The 21,303-nt window shown below is 34.3% G+C and overlaps 1 protein-coding gene across 1 annotated transcript in view; it reads left to right on the top strand.

Moving 5' to 3' along the window:
• The window catches only part of Upf1 (Upf1 RNA helicase), an 83,150-nt gene that overhangs the window by 14,193 nt on the left and 47,654 nt on the right, over nt 1-21,303 (top strand). The window contains exons 4-9 of the mRNA XM_076499203.1: nt 1,389-1,598; nt 3,259-3,397; nt 3,541-3,614; nt 4,925-5,097; nt 16,734-16,832; nt 17,112-17,220. Coding sequence (XP_076355318.1) covers nt 1,389-1,598; nt 3,259-3,397; nt 3,541-3,614; nt 4,925-5,097; nt 16,734-16,832; nt 17,112-17,220 — 804 coding nt within the window. The remainder of the gene's footprint in view (nt 1-1,388; nt 1,599-3,258; nt 3,398-3,540; nt 3,615-4,924; nt 5,098-16,733; nt 16,833-17,111; nt 17,221-21,303) is intronic.

A 21,303-nucleotide genomic window follows, 5' to 3' on the forward strand; every position in this document is an offset into this window, starting at 1 on the left:
CCATTAATTTTAGATATTATCATCAATTTCCAGTCCAATGAAATGATTAAATTTAAGAAGTGGAAATATGCACATCTTTTAAATGTTCCTGTGATACTTTTTAATTTTTTTCTTGCACATGCATAATTTCCTATTTTTCTTTTCACTTATAGTTTTTAAGCTTTTCCTTCCAATTCTGTCTTTTATTCTTGATGCAGATACACCAACCTGTTCTTGCCAATGTGACCTCGCAGTGTTCTATAATTATTGTAGGGCAAAGGCTGTCCACAAATTCATTTACTAATACTTGTTCACACAAATTATGTCATTTTGCTTTGACATTTCCAGTAAAAAAAAAAAAGTTAAATGTTATACAATCATAAAATTTACAGATGTTTTTATGAAAAATTATACATAACTAATTAAAATATGAATGTGAAAACTAAATGCAATCTAACTGTTTAGCAAACTAATACATATAAGAGGAGAATCACTTGCCAAGCATTAGGAAAACCTCAAGAAAACACTGAACTAAACTTCTTTATCTCATGTTATAAATCTGTAATGTTAGAGGTTTCTTCAATCTATAACTGAATAGTGCAAAATCTCTCTATTGGTTGTGAGCATGCCATTTGACTGCAAACTGTCACCTGGCAACACAGCTTTGATTTTGCAAGTGGGCAAGGCTGACTTTAAGTTTAAAAGCATTAGAATGTGAAACTCCATTGATAAGTTCTTGGAAATTTTTCATATTCCAATGAATGACAGGTGGAGCTTAGACCTTTTATGCCAGCAGTCTTTATGATATTCTCAGTGTTGTGTATAATAGCATCATAAAATTTAGACTTACTACAGTGAGTGGATCATGACAGCAAAAACCTACAGTTTTAAAGTTTCCTTTTAAAATAGAGGAATGAAAACTTAGATAATATAAAAAACTTGAAGTTATAATGCACTTAATAACAGTAATTCCATTAAACACATTCATATTAAGGTGGAACAATTAAATTTTGAACATAACTTGGTAACATACACAGAAGGGGTTTAAAAATGGCATTGGTGACACCCATGATGATAGGGTTAAAGTAAAGGAATAAAACTTGGGTAATATAGAAGTTTAAATTATACTCAGTAATAGTAATATTAATATACATTGATAGTAAAATTGTTTAATTAAGTTTTGAATATAATGCAGTACCAATGTAGAAATGAATTTGAAAATGTCTACATGGTTGAAAATGTTAATTCTTATTTTATTGTAATATGCCAGTCAATTTTTAAAATATCTTTGTGTATGTAAATATTTGTGGATGTTTTCTGGAGAGTATTGCACATTGGTTTTGAAATGTTTGTTAAATATATGTAAACTGGCATTTCTTTTATTTTATGCATAATGTTTTCTTTTGCAGTCATATTATCAATCATTTGGTTCGTGCAAAACATAAAGAAGTGACTCTTCATAAGGATGGGCCTTTGGGAGAAACTGTTCTTGAGTGCTACAGTTGTGGTTGCCGTAATGTATTTGTTCTTGGATTCATCCCAGCAAAAGCTGATTCAGTTGTGGTGCTTCTATGTCGTCAGCCTTGTGCAGCTCAAAGCAGCCTCAAAGACATGAATTGGTAGGACTATGAAATTTTTGTAGAAAAATATAGTAATTCAACTAATATTTTGTGTTTTGTTACTCACCCACCTCTTAATCTATGATTTGATACTAAGTGAAATAGCCCTCTTATAGTGGCATCCAACATATTGGTTAAATGTTCTTATATAATCATATTTTATTGGAAATGTTTTGGGCTAGTAGGGGTTGATGTGATTAAAATAATCATTCTTTTGTGATTTTTCACCATATCTTTTACCTTAAAGGGTTTTTATTAACTAGTTTGTTTCATGTACCATTGTATTTGAACTATGATTAACATTTTCTTGCATGTTTGTTTAATTATAATTTGATATAGTATTTTGAACAAATTTGTTGCAGAAGTATATTTAATTGTGCAGAATATTATCTGTAATTATTTGTTTTAAAAGTTTTTCAACTTAAAGACATGTAATCTTCTGTTAGATATTAGTTTTAATGGTTAATGGAGAATACAGAACTAGGAAGATAAGTACATTTATAAGAAATAATGCAAATGAGTCTGCAAAAAAAGCAAAGTTTACAGACTATTTTATTAAATAGTGTCTACTGCATTATTAAAATGCTGTTTAACATTAATTTGTTACAATAAGTCCAATAAAAGGGAGATTTATAGGTTATTCATGTAACTTTCCTCCATTACTGTATTTTTTCAAGCAAAAAAGTTGTTTTCCTTTTTTTGCATGAAAAAATGCAGTTGAATAAAAAGTTAAATTTCTAGTGATAGTGACTTTCTTTTAAAATAACTTAGCTTCGTAACATGAATTAGTGTATTATGGTTTTCATAAAATTCTATAGGTATAAGGCATGTAAATGTATAATGGTTACAGTGATAAATAATTGGATAAAGTAAATTGCAGTTTACTGCTTTTATAACAACCATTGTGAGTCGTAGTCAGATAACTTTTTTTTTTATATTTCCACTTAGGAATACATACCCTAAAAGATAAATGAAAATGTTTACAAAATTTTGTGTGTTGCTGTCTATTGTCTACAGCAATATCTGGGTCATTGCTAGTTTTTAATTAAGTTACTTTATTATCATGGTTAATGAATAAACTTTGCATCAAAACACAGTTAAATCAAATCTTAATTTTATATAAGTTTTAAGTTCTTAAGTTTAATGTTAATTTTATAAGGAAATGCAAAAAATGTTGTCTTCTCCAGTGTGAAGTCTTCTCCCTAATTTATTTACCATTCCTGCAAAAAGTGTGAAATTTAGAGTAAATTACTTTTCATAATATAGTTATTACTCAGGCAATTGATAGTTTCATAGCCTGCAGTCTTGTTTGTTTATAAAGCCACCAATTGTAAAATCAGACCCACTTGCCATGTCCACCTGTTACATCTTCTCTTTGACAAGTTGCCAGTAGTTCTGTCTTAGATTTTATACTGTATTATTTTTGCCAACACAAAATCCAATATTTTAGTCTATCAGGTTGCATTTTCAACTGTATTTTTTTGTGTGTATAGGTAATAATATGGTCATTCTCATTGTGTTGGTAAAGAGTAACCCAAGATTTGTTGGTGAGTGGTATTGACAACCTACCTTCAGTTTATTCTGTCTCTTCAAAACTTGGGACAGCTTTGTGTGAAATTCAACAAAATAAACAAATTTCTAATGTATTAAATTCTTCTAGGGACCCAGATCAGTGGAAACCTCTTATTAATGACCGTACCTTCCTTACTTGGCTGGTTAAAGTTCCTCAAGAGCAGGAACAACTTCGAGCACGTCAGATTACAGCTCAACAGATAAATAAGTTGGAAGAGCTATGGAAGGTAATAAAACAACATTGTTTCATCACTATCTTTTACTGTTCTTTTGTAATGGATGTTAAAGTACCAGTAGTGTATACATAAAATTTGAAACACTTTAATAAATTAAATATTTTAAAATGAATTTTTTTAATGGATTATATTAGGAAAATGTTGATGCTACCTTTCAAGACTTGGAAAAACCAGGTGTTGATGAAGAACCACAGCAAGTTCTTTTGAGGTATTGTATTAAAACCACTATTTTATATAACAGATTTGGGGAATGGTGTTTGGTACTAAGATTACTTTTGATTAAATTCAGTGTCTAGATATAAATATTCAGACTCAATTAATTCAGATTAAGCCATGTAATTTTTTGTCACCAGTAATACTTCTCAAAAGTGTGCTTTTGAACATTGAACATTCTACATGGTCAATGTAGAAATTAAGCTTATGAAACTGTACTCAGATTCTTTTCTCCATTTTTTTTAATATCCTTTTTGTTTATATTATGACTGGTGTATAGCTGTGGCAAATGCATGTTTGAGTATTAAATTTCAGAATATAAGTAAAATAATAATTCTGATAATTTTAATGTTTAACTCAAGTGTTGTAGAACTTGTCACATTGTAACATTTATTTTGCATAATTTGCAAAGGAAATTGAAAACTGTCCAAAACATTTCATGGTGACTTCTGTGGACATGGAAAGTTCAAATATCATTGGATAAAATAATTATAAATTATTTATTGTAAAGTAAATCAAATGATACAGCAGAAACTTCTGATTTCATGAGAAAGTAAGATCTCTTGCAGTACTGAACAAAAGAACATCATGGTAAGTTTGGAAGGCTTAAGAATAAATCACAGGTCTGGATTTTTTGTTATACTTTTTAGACTTTGGTTTTGTTACTGAAAATTGCTTAATTTTAAATTATATCTATTTGAAAGTTAATAAAATCTTTATCATATCAGGTGTAAGTGAATGTTGTAGGTGGCAGAAAAATAATTTGATGACATAAAGTAACCTACTAGTATTATAAAGAAATTAATTTATTAGATAAAAATTTATTTCAACCAAAATACTACCATCTAGTCTGACATAGTAATGCCATTTTGAAAGATTAGGTTTTGTCTAGTTTTCTTGTGGTTTATGACTAGAAATGATTGTTTCAGTCAGCAAGGTAATGTATTAAAAAAAGAGATGTTCAAATTTTTTTAATATTCATTAACAACCGACTGTATATATAAAATTTAACTTTCTAATCATGTATAAAGTAAAAGGAAGTATTTTTATTGTTGCCTATAAAACAGTGTCTTACAACATAGATTTGAAAATTTTACATTCTAAAAATTGATAGAAATACTAAGCTAAATCTCCTGAAGCTAGGTGTAATTTAGTATGTTATATTAAGTATAATGAAATTTGGTTAAATATTTTCATTGTAAGGGAAAAAAAAAAGCCAGTGGGTTTCAATGATTCAAAATCTATAAAGTGGTAAAATATACGAGTTTTTGTACTTGAACAGCATTTAAAAATACTTATTTTTAGATATGAAGATGGTTATCAGTATCAAAACATTTTTGGGCCACTTGTGAAGATGGAGGCAGATTATGACAAGAAGTTAAAAGAATCCCAGACTCAAGATAACATTGAAGTGAGGTGGGACATTGGACTAAATAAGAAGATCATTGCTTATTTTACCATTGCCAAGTCTGATACAGGTATTGTTATTTAAACTTAATTTAGCAAATGCTTCTTAAGAGTTGATAATTAGATGCCTGTTATATACCACCAGGTTAACCTACCAACCCAAACTCATTTGCATATGAATGTAGGTAGTGTTTATGGTATAATCCTTAGTGTATTGCTGTGATCTGTAAAATGCTCCTTTATTTCTTTATTTAAGATTACATTGATAAAAATGTTGACAACTGAATTTTATTTTTATATTTGTCAGTGAGAAAGAATTATACTGTATGAAAGTAAAAAGATCTTAAACCTAGGTTTATGCTATGTAACAAGTTAATGAATTTGATAGAATGCTTTATTTTAAGGAAAAAAAGTCTCTATTTTATTAATATGTATATCATATCAAAAGCAGTAAAATGGTAAGCAGTGCCCTTTTGAAGCCATCCGTCATTAATTTGGGTTAGTTTCAACATACCCAACTTGAAATTTCTCACTACAGGCTCAGTGTAGCTCAAATGTTTTGTGTATCTTCACAAAAGTTTGACTTTCGTACTTCATTATAATGAAGTATTTTCACTAAAGACTTCAAACGTTTTTTCCCAGTGAAATATGTTTTATGAGTTATTCTTTTTATGCTAACACTATACAAAGTGACCTGGCATGACCAGGTGGTTAGGGAGCTCAACCTGTAATCTGAGGGTCTCAGGTTTGAACCCTTATCACACCAAACATGCTCGTCCTCTCAGCTGTGGTAGTGTTTAAACTTAACGGTCAATTCCACTATTTGTTGGTAAGAGTAGCCCAAGAGTTGGTGATGGTTGATGATGACTAGTTGCCTTACTTCTAGTCTTATGCTGCTAAATTAGGGATGACTAGCACATATAGCCCTAATGTAGCTTTGCAGAAAATTAAAAAACAAGCAAAACAAACTATATGAAGTTTATCTCTTTGGACCTACCTTGTAACCACCAAAAAAAAAGTAAATTATCCTTTTTTTTCTTTTATAGAATGACTTTGAACTCTACATCTGTTTATACTAAAATTTTATTCTTGTATTGTAATTGAACTGTGTCCAGTATCTGTGCCACCTAAGGTATAAATCACTCAGTAAACATGTAACTCACGTTACCCTACTGTATTACATAATTCAAGGGATATTTGTGAACTTGTCACAAGTGTATTCTGTTAAACTATTTTACTTAATCTTTCCTTTTTAAATTAACTTCTTATTTTTATGTTTTAATACTTTTATAATAACTAAAGAATACACATAAAAAAACAAGAAATGTATTTCCCTGGATTTTTTTTTTCATGTGTACCATTGATGAAATGTAACCTTGATTTTTTTTTTTTATACTGCACAAAGTAATTTATTATTTAACTATATAATGCACCAGAAACACTGCATAATATGCTAAAAAGCAGACAGTGTCCCATAACTATCGATTTTCTGACTTTTTAACTATGTGACAAGTGCAGTTAGAAATTCATCTAAACTTTGTTGGTATTTTTCCATTGAACTGGAAGCCAAGTGAACAGTTCTCTGTACAGAGGACAACATAATGTGTTATTTGATAGATTAAAATCATGGTTTTCTGTTGATTATAAGTAATACTATATTAAACATCTGAGAACTGTGGACACTTTTTGAAAGATAAGGTGTGAAATGTAATTTTGACAAGAGAGCTCTGTAATCAAGTACAGATTATGCTCTACCTGAGCAATGGTAACAATGAGTAATTTACATTAAATTTCATACTTCTTGAAAGGTAATAAATAAATTAGAAGAGAGGGGATACCTAGAGAACAAATGTCACAATTCTCTTGCTAAACGAAATTGAGGATTTTTGTTTCTCTTGCCTTATAAAATTAAGAACTTAAACTTATTAACATTTTGATAATTAGCCATGCTTTTATGCCAAATTTATATGTAAACCATGATGAGGAAGTAAACTAGATTTTGAATGTAACTCGCTCATACCTTGTGACATGCATACAAAAAAAAAGATGCCATTGCTAAAGTATTTTAGTTACTTTTACCTAGTTCATTTTATTCAAGTTAGGGAAGTGTTTTAACACATATAGTTAGGAAGCTAGTTAAATTATAATAGTTATAAGATACTGTATTATTTGAGTATTACTATTGTGTTCTTAACTGAATATTTGAAATTAGAAAAAAAATCAGTAAATTACTAACATAAGTAGTTTACTTGTCTATAAAAGGTATGGCATGACCAGTTGGTTGGATTGCATGATCTCTGGGTCACTGGTTTGATTCCTCTCCTACTAACCATGCTCACATTTTCAGTTGTGGGGTCAGTATTGTTTGACAATCAATCCTGTTGTTCATTAGTAAAGATGTAGCTCAAGAGTTGATGGCAATTGGTGATGACTAGCTACCTTTAACTCCCAAATTAAGGTTGGCTAGCATAGATAGTCCTCAGGTAGCTTTATGCAAAAATAAAACCAAACCAAACATTTATGAACACAGCAGCAATACATTAGCAAGTTTTCATGTGGTGTAATAATTTGTGATGACAAGAAATCCATTTGAAGTAAAAATGTATATTCTTAAAATTGCTGATATGGGAATTAAAACTAAAGTGTTTAATACCTTTACCAGACATCGTGAGAATACATTTTCATACAGACATACTGAGCATAGGGAAGTATGTGTACTTAGATGTGTGGTGAAATATGTTTAGTTGCACAATAGAAAATTCAGGTTTCCTTCAAATATGCATTTTATAACATGAATATACCTGTCACTAGAATAGAATGTTCTAAAATTCGTTTAAGTGGCTTTCTAACTAAGCCATAAATAGGGGGGAAATTCAGTTACTACCATGAGTGACAACATTATTTAGACCTGTCAACTGTTTCTTCAAAAGGATGATTTAACCTTCATGTTGGAAAAAATCTTTCTGATGGTTATATACGTGTGTCAAATACAAACATGTAATTAAAAGTTAAGGATAAATTGGCAGGACTTTTGTCATGGATGGAAAATATTATATTGGAGAAGATAGGATGTTAAAAGTGAATATTTGACCTCTTCATTATTTATATCTTTATATGTTAACTGGACTGTAGGAGACAGACTGCTAAAGTTAAACTTAAGAGAGCATACACATCATGTAACAACATAAGTGAAGAATGAGAATTGTTTTAACTATTTTGTTTGAAACTATGAAACTAAAAGTTTGGTAAAAGAAAGATTGAAATGTAAACTATGATGCCAAATTTATAGACAAATATTAATAATGAAGTTTAACAGGGTTAACTGCTTTTTACAGAAACTTTGTCACTTTTCACAATAGGCTGGTAAGACATAGTCAGATAGTGATGTTTTTACAATATTATTTCCATTTTGTCCTTAAACTTTGCTATCATGAAATGAGCTTGAACTTTCAAATTAGCAAAGCTTGGTCTTTCAGACGTGCAATATTTGTAGACCTACTGACACTCTAAACATGGGCTTGGTTAATTTGAAGTCTTAGATGTAAAGCTTCTAACTTTCAGTGTATAATGTACATCCTCACAAAATTTGGTATCTTGTAAATAAATTTTCGGTAAAACTTCATATTTTATCTGTTATATTCTCTCTCTCTCTCTCAAAATAGGATCGGTGAATTTGACTGACCTCATAATTGCCAAAAAAATTGAAGTAATCATAAAATGCTCCTCTTTTCTTCTAGAATGCTTTCAGATTGTAATATGAAACTACATTTATTCTCAGTGTCTTGTAAGAGTAAACATTTATTTATCATTAAATTTTGTTTTATTGCTCTTTGAACTCTGGATTTACAACTTATAATGGCCCAGACAATAGTTTGTCTAACTTGGAATACATGCAACTCACTTTAGTTATTGAATTACATTACCCATGAACTACTGCAAGCTGCTCGTGCATGCACTGTGAAATATTTTTATAATGTATTTTACCTAATCTAATCTTAATTAACTCAAAAAAAAACTTGTTTTCATTTTGGTTACTTTTATAATAAAGTATAAACATGATAAGAAATAAAGTACATACCCAAACTTCTTCTCTCTTGATGTTGATTGTTGGTGAAGTGTAAGCCTATTTTTTTCATACTGATAGTAATAAGGCACTAAATCTTCAGATAATTCATCAAAGAATGTAGATTAATAATATGGAGAAAGCAGATAATTTACTCTAACAATTACAGTTTTATGACTTTCTAATTATGAAACAAAAGCCATTACATATTTATAAACAAGAGCAATTGTGATTCCTGTGGGGAACTTGGTTCTTTTACAAGTGAATTTGACACTCATCTGTTCAGAACATAATGCAATAAGTCATTTGATATATGTAAGCCATGCCTTTCTATTGGTTATTTGTTATATATAATTACACAATAGAAAAACTATTAACTGATCCTAAAAGAGAGTGTGTGGCAGGAGAGTTCTGATTGTTTATTTGATAGCTCTGTAATGAAACAAAATTAAAGGTTATAAAAATTATGGTTTGTTTGAGCTATGATTATTTTATAGTGAGGAGTCTGTGTTTAATTTTACTCTTTAAAAGGGTAGTAGATATAATGGAGAAGATGACTAGAGAAAATGTTGTGCATTACAGTAGGAGAAATTTAGAATTTCTTTTAATATTGCATTGTAAAATTAAGAACTTAAAACTTGTATACTGTTAAAACAATATAACTTATTAGCTAGGATTTTGTGCTATACTAATTGATATAACTTAAGTAGTTTAGCAAAACTTTTAACATGAAACACTAAAACTTTGCAACATGCATAGTAAAGAATACCCAGGGTGAGAGGGTTAAACATACATGATAATACTCATGCTTCATTAAAATGTTTCCCTCGGTGTGGATTCCTGTACGTGGTGAGGGGACCTCCCAGGGAAGGTTCTGTTCTATCTGGTTACCTTCTCTGGGATCTGAACATCTACCCACGTGTTTGCTGTGCGTGGCGACCCGTGAAGGGGAGGAGAGGATCCTGGTGGTTGAGGGGTCCAACCCTAACACACCACTTTGGCCTTGAATTCCTGTAGATGGGCGGCCTTTGGGTGCCCTCCTTGGTCAATCGGCTGGTCCACTTGGGCTAGAATCAACCAAGTACCAGTGTTGGAAGTTCTCAACAGGTGTTGTGGACATTGTGCCTGATGCTGGTGTTTGGGTATAGTGCTCACGAAACCCTGGCGTTGCTGCATTGTCCTTGCATGACTTTGTAGTGCGCCCCTTGTAGGGCTCCATGGTGGGTGGGGTCAGTGGGTACCGAAATTTTTTTCTTTTTCCTATGGATCCTCCAAAAAATTTAAATAAAATTGTAAAAAACAGTCAATGGGTAGCGACCACGCCTTGAATACTCAGAACAGCAATCTTCAACATCAGTAACACACGTACCTCATTTTCTTATATTACATTGTCTTTCGGAAAAACCTTTAAAGCAAATGTCCCCTTTTTTATTCAAAAGGGACTAGAGGGACTTGCTGGCTCTCCAAAGTCAGTAAAGAAACTTCGATCTGGTGACATATTGGTTGAAACATCCACATCCCAACACAGTGAACTCCTCTTGAATTCAAAGGCAATTGGGGATATACCTATTGAGGTTACACCTCATGCTATTTTGAATTCTTCGTGAGGAGTTATTGTTGAAAGGGATTTGAAGAACGTTCCCGAGTCGTAGATTCTCGCTGGTTTCTCCACTCAAGGAGTTTCTGCAGTGAAGCGCATCTCCACTCACAAAGATGGAGTTACACTGCCAACAAATACCCTCGTTTAACATTTACTTCACCACGTGCACCTGCCACCATCAAGGCAGGTTATCTCATTTGCAGGGTTCGCCATATATACCAAACCCTCTTCGATGTTTCCAATGTCAGAGATTCGACACTCAAAGACATCTTGTCGTGGTTCCCTGACATGTGCTCATTGTTGAGGCAAGGACCACGATGCCTATGACTGTGACATGAACCCACATTGCGTAAACTGCAATGGTTCTCACCCTCTTACTTTCATTCTTGCCCAAAATGGTTGGAGGAAAAGAGGTGCAGCGTTTGAAAACGACACATAACATTAGTTATCCTGAGGCTCGGAAATTGCTGTCCACAACTCCATCTCGACATATGCTGCTGCACTTCATTCCACAACTACAGTGGGAGTGCAGACAGATCTCTCTGTGCCTCCAAGAGAATCGTTTTCAAAACAAATGAAAAGCCTTTTGACCTCCGTGGTTAAAAGGTTGATGAATCGACTTCCACACCCATCTCTGTTCCTCCCATACCTTCCAACAAACCTCAAGATCCACGCCCTTCAGTTTCAAATACAGGCATTTCTTCTGATACATCTTTTCTCCCACCACAAGAGACAAAACAATTATTTGTTCGCATCCTCAGTCACTGGATTCCCCTTCCAATAACAAAAACCTGCCCACCCGACCCAGAGCAGGATCCATGAAGGTTGATAGACCTCCTCTGACTAAAGACAGTAAAGAAAAAAGACGTGGTCGTAAACCGAAGGGTTCTCCAGCCACTTCACCTATCCGTTCTTAAAAATGGCCACCTTGAAACAATGGAACTGTCGAGGTTTACGTTCTAATCTGGATGATATCAAAACGCTGATTGCTTCCTACCATCCTGTTTGTCTTTCTTTACAAGAAACATTTCTCAAAACTGCTGATACTGTCTCCATTCGGCAGTTTTCTCTGTACAGAAATGACAGGTTGTGTGATGGTCAATTACATGGAGGGGTGGCACTGTTGGTTGATCAACACGCGTGCCCACCCTGTCTTTGTCACTCAACACACCCTTGGAGGCTGTAGCCATCAGTGTTTCCTTGGGTCATACCATCACTGTTTGTTCTCTGTACCTGTACCCTGGAGAGACATATGATCAATCAGATCTTGATGCTCTCGTTGAACAGTTGCCATCTCCATTTCTAATCCTAGGGATTTTAATGGACATCATCCCTCTGGGAAGTGCTATTATTGATGGGAGGGGCGATCTGTAGAGCGGATGCTCTCTGATCACAATCTTTCTCTTTTCAATACTGGTTCTTCCACTTACTTTCATGCACCTAGTCAGTCCTTTACCGCTATTGATCTCTCAGTTTGCTCCCCTTCATTATTCTCCCATTTATCATGGAGGGTTGACAGTAATCCACCAGGCAGTGATCATTTTCCGATCCTTTTGAGAGAGACTTGCCGTGGTCGATGCCACCCTACCCGCGTGCCCAGGTGGAAGCTGGATCAGGCAGGCTGGTCCACTTTCACTGCTCTCTTGATCCTGCCATCATAAATCAGCCATCAACAGACGACTGTGTAGCAGCGGTAACTGACTGTATTACACATGCAGCTGCTCAGTGTATTCCTAAAACCTCGACACGTTTTCCACGATATCCTCATCCGTGGTGGAATCCTGCTTGCCACTTAGCACGGAAGGCTCAAAAGCGGGCCTGGGATACTTTTTGTAGATATCCCACATTTTCAAACTGGGTTGCTTTCCAACGGGCCCGTGCACATGCTAGGTGGGTAAGACGTCAAAGCCAGAAGGAATCTTGGATTAAGTTCACAACCAGCATATCTTCTACCACCAGTTCCAAGATCATATGGGACAGGATTCAAAAGGTTAATGGGCACTACAATTCTGTCCCCCTCTCGATCTTACTCTCTGATGGTCAGGAGGTGACTGATGTTCGAACATCGCTAACACTCTAGGTGAAAGCTTTTGCCGGGTATCTAGCACTTCTGCTTGTTCCTCCACCTTCCTGGCCATCAAGACTTGGGCAGAGCGATCACCTCTTTCCTTTCGAACTGACTGTTTCTTTGACTATAATTGTCCCTTTACCCTGGTGGAACTAAAAATGGCCCTTCATCGGTCTGCCAGTACGTCTGTTGGACCCGATGATATTCATTATGACGTGCTGCACCATCTATCTCCTGCTTCTCTTGATGTCCTTCTGATTGTTTTCAACCAGATCTGGCAGGAGAATGTTTTTCCTGATGCCTGGTGCCAGGCTATTATTTTACCTTTCTCTAAGCCAGGGAAAGATTCCAAGATTCCTTCAAACTACCGTCCAATTGCTTTGACGAGCTGTCTCTGTAAGACGTTAGAAAGGATGGTTAATGCTCGCCTTGTTTGGTTCCTTGAATCAAACAACCTCCTCTCGCCCACCCAGTGTGGGTTCCGTCGACAGCACTCCACCACAGACCACCTAATTCGTCTTGAAACATCTATCAGAGAAGCCTAACTCAACCGCCAACATTTTGTATCAATATTCTTTGACAAAGAAAAGGCTTACGACACAACATGGAGGTATGGCGTTTTGCTAGACCTCCATACATATGGGTTACGTGGCCATCTACCCATGTTTATTAAAAATTTTTAATGGACAGGAGATTCCAAGTTTGTGTGGGTTCGACACTTTCCCGTTCTTTTGTACAGGAACTTGGAGTCCCTCAAGGCTGTGCATTGAGTGTTACACTCTTCAGTATAAAGATAAATACCATCACTGAACAACTCCCTCTCACTGTTGCGAATGGGCTGTATGTCGACGACTTTCACATCTCATGTCAGTCGTCAAACATGAGATATATTGAGCAGCAACTATAAACCACCTTCAATTGTGTACAGAAGTGGACTATGGCTAACGGCTTTAATTTCTCTCTCTCCAAAACTGTATGCATGCACTTTTGCCATCGACGGTCCTGATCCTGAACTTCATATCGGTGAAGTTTTGCTGCCAGTGGTCCCGGAGACCAAGTTCTTGGGGCTTATCTGTGATAGTAAATTAACTTTTATACCACAATTAAAGCATCTTCGGGTCAAATGTACAAGGGCACTAAACATCTTCCGTGTTCTCTCTTCTACCAGTTGGGGAGCAGATCGATGTTCTATGTTAAAGGTATATCCTGCTCTTATTAGATCGAAACTCAATTATGGATCAATGGTCTATGGCTCTGCCAGACCCTCGGCCTTAAAGACGCTGGACCCCATTCATCACCAAGGACTTTGACTCTGCACTGGGTCTTTCCGTACCTCTCCAGTTCAAAGTATATACATTGAATCTCATGAACCTTCTCTACACCTTTGCTGTTTGCAACTATCTTTACAATATACTTTGAAACTTCATTCCTCACCAAAGCATCCCACCTGGAAATGTGTTTTCCTTCCTCGGTGGGCAGTACTTTTTCAGAACAGACGATCTGTCATTACTCCGTTTGGAACAATTGGATGAATTGGGTCTGTCCTGATAACATTGCAGCATCCCACCTGGAAATGTGTTTTCCTTCCTCGGTGGGCAGTACTTTTTCAGAACAGATGATCTGTCATTACTCCGTTTGGCCTTCGCATCCGGGCCCAATTGGATGAATTGGGTCTGTCCTTGGATAACATTGCAGATTCCACAGGTCGGCCCATCCCACTATGACTTATTACAGCTCCCAAATGTGACCTTTCTTTCAGTCACCTAAAAAAGGCAGATACTCCAGATTGGAAGTACCGTCTTTTATTCAATGAATATCTTTCAAACAATCATTCAGTTCCCATTTATACAGATGGTTCCAAATCAGGTAATTCAGTGGGCTCTGCTGTGGTTTGCTATGGGTCAGTAGTTGCACGCAGTATCCCTTCTACAGCTTCTGTGTTCACTGCTGAACTGTATGCCATATCTTGTGCCCTGGATCATATTGCAGCTGAGCAATACTCCAACTGCACTATTTATACTGATTCGCTTAGTTCTATACTTGCCTTGGAATCGCTACACGTTAGCTCACATCCTATTCTTGCTGATATTTGAAACCGACTGGCCCATTTCTTATTAACAGCTACTTCAATCCAGTTTTTCTGGATACCAGGCAATGTTGGTATTCGCGGGAACGAGCTTGCAGACATGGCAGCTAAATATGTCTGCTTCAGCACCATCACTCCTATGCCTATTCTGTACATGGACTATGGTGTTGTCTTCAAGGCTCGGCTCCATGCCAGCTGGCAGTTCACTTGGAGTGAGCAACGCTACAACAAACTTTTTCAAATCAAACCCAAAATTGGACTTTGGCCATCTAGCTTCCGTAAAGTTTGGAAGGAGGAAGTTGTTCTCACTAGGCTACGCATTGGTCACAGTTTTTTAACTCATCGTTTTCTTTTATCTGGAACTGATGCACCAATGTGTAGTTTGTGTAACACTCAAATCACTATCAGCCACGTTTTACTTTCTTGCCATCGTTACAATTCTCCAAGACGCCAATATTTTAAACATATTTTTTCCTAGGGTCAGTCTGTAACATTGGACAGAGTTATTGGTGATGGTGACTCTGTCCACCTTGATAATGATTTTAATTTTTTAATGGCCATTAATCTTTTTAATCTCATTTAAGTGTTGCATATTTATTCATTACACCTTTTTAATTGTGGTTCCTTTTTTACAGTTTTAATCTCTCTCATTCAATTTGACATTGGAAAATGGCCAGAACATTAAATAACTTCGACACCAGGACTGGAAAGGCCAACTTCAGGTGACTAACGCTACTGTTTGAACTATGTTTGAACTACTCGTTAGTCATCCTGGCGAAGTTGTTATTATACTTTTGCTGCATATTATTTCACACTTTTACTACTTTACTTTTTAGTACTGGCCATATTGACTCGATAACCAGAACCAGGACTGGAAAGACCAACTTCAGGTGACTGACGGTGGTTTTTATACTTACCTGTTAGTCTTCCTGGCGGGTTATGATCATTACCATTCTGCTACAGGTAGTCCTTTACAACTTTGTTGACTGGATGTCAACATTGGTTTTACACCATTTTCTGTTTTAATTGCTGTTTTGCTTTTATCTTCAATTACTTTTACAGATTTTACTCCATTTACTTGACTTTTATCTTTTTACTGGACATTTGGCTACTCATTGTTACAATTTTGCTATGTATCTTTTAAAACTTCTATTCTTTTACATTTTGATACTGGTTGCTATGACACATAACCCGGAACCAGGACTGGAAAGACCAACTTCAGGTGACTGACGGTGGTTCTTGAACTTACCTGTTAGTCTTCCTGGCGGGTTATGATCATTACCTTTTTGCTAGAGTAAATACCTTACAACTTCTTATACTCTGCCTTCTATCTTAACATTGTAGACTAGGTGTCAACATTGGTTTTATACTTTTTTGTTTTACCTTCATTTCCATTTATGTCTGTTACTACATTTATTTTTTTTTTACATTTTTACCGAATGTCTGGCGCAGATTGCCTTGCTGCTTTGTGCCATAAAACACTAAATCAATCAATCAATCAATTAAAATGTTTTATATATTTCTCAGTTTGTCCATTAAAGGTTTAAGTGACTTGTGACAGACAAGCTGGATTGGAAATGCTATTTTTATACACATATATGTTGATGTATTGGAAGTGCAGCTAGTTGAGTTGTACATATGCTTTAATTCTTTCAGTCAACATGTATGTGTAATGACAGAAATCTATAGGTAATAGGTTTTTTGGTTGTTTTGTACAAATTCACAAATTTATGGTTGGTGTTAATCACAAAGCAAGTACTGATCAGGTTAATTCCTTTTAATAAATCTAACATTTTAGATATGTGTATTTAAATTGTGTAATAAGTTTCTTAGCAGGTAAATGTTACAAAAATGAATTATCTTTTGTATTTTCTTTTTTTTAAATTTTAGACATGAGATTGATGCATGGTGATGAGCTGAGACTGCGCTATCTTGGAGAACTTCATAAGCCGTGGTCTGGTGTTGGGCATGTAATCAAGATTCCAGACAGTATCTTTTAAAAAGTGTTGCAATATGTTATAAAATTTTGTTTTGAACTTACAATAAATGAAAATATCTCTGCTTTAGTACATGTATTTGTAACTTTGGTCAGGTATATTTTTGATGTGAATGAATAGCAGAAGTATTCAAAATTCAGTGAAGATAAAATTGCAGCTTTAAATTTTTATATGATAAATAACTTATTCAGACAAACAAGTTATTAAAGTATTTAGGCTAAAAGTTTGTAAATAAAAGGTTGTTTGTGTTCCTTTACTGGCTTACCTAAAGATTACAGTGAAGAAGTTGGGATTGAGATGAAAACAAACTTAGGACTCCCTTCTGAATGTACTTCAAACTTTGTAGTGGATTTTGTTTGGAAATCAACATCCTTTGACAGGTAACTAATTGATTTGGTGTTTTAGTATACTTTTTTAAATTTTCTAAATCTCCTATCATACTGATCAATTTAGATTTCTTAAATTCTTTAATTGTATCCCTTATACTCTTTGAGCCAGTTTGGTTTATTACTTCTGGCCATTCTTTTCTTTCTGTAAGGAATATGCTTATCTTAAATATTTAAAACATTCATCCTTAAAATATATTTCTGTATTTGAAATGTGTTTATAAATTTTCTTAATTCACAAAGGAAAATTTGCTTATTAGGATGGCTATTGAACATAATAGAACAGTAATCACTTGCACACATATCTCCTCCAATTTCCATCATCTCAACCATGTCTATATTAGAAGCTAATAATAAATCTCAAGTAGAATTGTTTCTGTTTCTTGAACAACTGGGGAAGAAAATCATCCTGAACTGTTTCAAGAAATTTTATTCCTTTCTGAATGTAAATGTTGGAAACTAAAACCACCTATAATTATGACATTTACATGTGCAGTCATAATCTCACTCTAAAGCTTTTCATAAATTTCAACAGTATTACCTAGTGATCTGTAACAAATTCCTATTAGAAGCCTTTTCTTTTTATATTTGCTAACAGAAACCCAAATGGATTTTCTCTCTGTGCTATTATCTTTGATATACTCAACTTTAAGTGGATGTAACTCGCATTTTATGTATAAAATCATATCTATCTCTCTATCCTAATTAAATAATCTGAATCATTATTTCGAAGAAGTTTCATCAAAATCTTCCATTCCTAAGTGCCCGAAAGTCATCTATTTTATTTCTTATACTTCTAGTATTACAATAGTAAGAATTAAGCCTATTTTTAGAACTACATCTGTACTCATTTAATGTTCTAAACACTTCTATACATCTTGTTGTTTTTGAATTTTGTGTATTCTAGTCCTCACCACTGCCTTATTCTAGTTTATAACTTCCCTTTCAACTGTGTTAATAGCCCTTGCAAAAAAGCCAGCCCCTATCTTATTTAAATGTAAACCATACATCCCAGAAAACTCTCTTCTTTTATTAAATTCATCCCACAAATTCAGCTAGTCAAACTGCTCATCTGTACATTATTAACCCAAGCCTAATGTTCAGCCCCAGGGAATTGCTTATAATTTCATTTCCACAATTAAATCTTGTTTGTTTGTTTGAGACATTTAATTTGTGGCATTTTTCTTTATTAACCTCTCTCCATATCAGTTAGCTCCTCTGAATTACCTTTCCCTACAAAATTAGACCCTAATTTTCCAAAAAAACTGCGTCATTGCTAGCTCCCTTTATTATGTCTTGCTTTGTTAGTTATATCTTCCCATGCTTCTAAGTAGCATAATTTAATTTTTTCTCCATGCTTACTCCACAAACTAACCACATGCCTTGTCAAAAAATTGCCTATAAGTTCTTATCAATCACATCCTTCTCTGCCTCTTTTGTTTTCCTTCAGTTTAAAAGCTCATCATCTGTACAAGTTTAGGTCTGAAAGCTGTTGATCAATAAAACATTTCTGTTATAATTAAAACCACTATTTTAGCTGTAATAGTTTTCTAACTTCCTGTATCCCTTACATGTAAAAATGTATTTTGAACATTTCAAGCATTCAGTTTGTATGTTTGGAACTGGTGAGAATATGAAATCAAAATTTATACTAGTCATTTTAATGCTTCTGTGGGATGTAAAGAGCATAAGCATTATTAAAGGTATGTGTATTAGAATGGCTCATAGGAAAGTTGTGTAAATTTTTAAACTGTATGCTCAGTAAGGTTTGTATTTGAGGGATTACAACTTATCCTCAAGTGATCTTTGACCTGTGAAAAGGAGGAGAGGATCTTGGTACTCAAATGGTGCCTAAGTCACTACAGTACATTACTTTTGCCTTAAATTTGACTACATGGGAAGCCTTTGGGTTGTTTCTTGGGGCTAGCCATCTGCAGTCAACTGAGTTCCAGTATTTGATATCCACAGATAGTGCCTATGAAACTTGTTTCTGCACTATCCTGAAGGTTTTGAGATTTGGCAGTGTAGTAAATTGTCTTGTACTCTCCATGATAATAGTGTACTTACATTTTTATTATAAATTTTACTTTCTAAAATGTCTCAATTTTATCTGAAAGGGCTTTGAAGGTCTTTCTAGCTCTCAAATGTAAGTAAGGAAAGTAAAATCTTGGGACCAGCTGGTTGGAACATTACAATCACAGGACAATGAACTTAAAGTAAAACAAACATTGGGGAAATGCTTTTTGGGGTAAATTCCCTACAGTTATTTAAATGCCTCCAAGGAGTTATTGGTGAGGGTGATCTCTTTGAAGTTTCTGAATTAGAAATTCTCTCTGGTTTAACCAGTCATAACCAGTGCTTATTGAGATGGCAAATAACAGGATAAATACAGGAGTCAAGTCACATTGTGTCAGTTTTTCTGGTTTCCACCCTTTCATACATTGGATCATGCATTAAATCGATTAAGAAGAAAGGGATGCAAGGAATCTTGAATAATGTATGTAATATCCAGAAGTTATTTGAGAAATTTGGTGCTTTTCCAAAATCCAATTATGCTGCTGCCCTTTCTTCCAATGATATGGTGGAAGTGCAAAAACATACCTCTGCTCTGACTACACTCTTTTCTTTAATCAATTTAAGTTGTTTTTTTTTGCTCTCCATAAACAAACAAATGGGTAGACATCTATCCCATTTTCTTACAAGTCAAAAGTTAGGAATCAGTTTCATCTGCCTCAATGTGCAGGACAATTATTTGGTCTCACCTTCACTCAACCAAAAATCTCATTCATTTATTGAGGATCTGACTACTTTGATTCAGGGAAGTCCATGGAGATCAGTAGATCTTTTGACTAAGGTTAAAAATGGTCAAAAAGCTAAGAAATTTAGGTTAAAATGGTCATGCTAATGCTCAGGAACTGTCAAAGCTTTGAAGGTATGAATTTTTTCATCCTGAAAACTGCTGATAACAGTTGCCATTTAGTAGTAGTTATTATTAAGGACAGTTATGTGATCAAGGAGTTAATGGAGGAGTAGCATTGATGATTGATCATCAAAGTTCTTCCATGACTGTTCCTCTTATTACACCTTTTGAGGCCATTGCTATCTGTATCTTCATTAGTTGTATCATCTTATTATGGATAGTTAGTCCTGGGACACTTAAATGGAGGCAGTCCACTCTGGGGTAGTGAAGACATTTGATGGGAAATGTTGATCAGTTTAGTATCTTTTTTTCAAAATATTTTATATATATTAGAGAAAATTAATACTGATAAAGTTAAGTAAACAAAATCACAAAAGTCTTCCTTGAAAACAGTAAATCCAAACCTTTGACTAATTATATTAATTTTTTTAACCGAAAAAAGCCAAAACAAAAAAATAATAATGAAAAATGCTGCACTAATGAAAAAAGTTCCCAGGGTACAAGATATAATGTGGGATATAAAATGTACCTTAGGTTGTGAAGGTGACTGTGGAAGTAGGATCCACATTTTGGTGGGGATACACTGTCTATCAGTTTATTATTTTTTAAATTTATTTTTGTTTTGGCATGTTTGTAGGTTATAAAAAATTAATATATAAAATACAAACAATATATATGTATTTTTTAACTGTTAATTTTTTCATCTTCTGAAAGGGGAATGGCTTCAGATGATGCTATCCTTTCAAGTTTCCTAGTGGGTATTTGAAAATACGAACTTGACTTTTTTCACCACTCTTGTATAGGTGGATTTTGACATTACTAACTTAATTTTGAATAGCAACACAGAGGCAGTAATTGATCATATTGTCCAGGTAATTTTACCTATCATCCTTAAATCATGTACATTTCTTCCACAGTATCCTTGTCCATGATGGATATCTAACTGCCAAAGAGCACAGTAGGCTTTGGAATGTGCCAGGGATATTTTTTATAGATATAAAACTGTAACCAACCTCACAGTCTTTCAGAGAGCTTACAAATCAAATGTCAAAGCCAGAAGAATCCTGGATTACATTAACTTCCAGCATCTCCTCTATGATCTTCCAAGGTTGTCTTGAACAAGATTTAAAAGATGATTGGAAAAATATACAACCTGC

The sequence above is a fragment of the Tachypleus tridentatus genome, chromosome 4 (genome assembly GCF_004210375.1).
Source record: "Tachypleus tridentatus isolate NWPU-2018 chromosome 4, ASM421037v1, whole genome shotgun sequence".
NCBI classification, from domain to species: domain Eukaryota; kingdom Metazoa; phylum Arthropoda; class Merostomata; order Xiphosura; family Limulidae; genus Tachypleus; species Tachypleus tridentatus.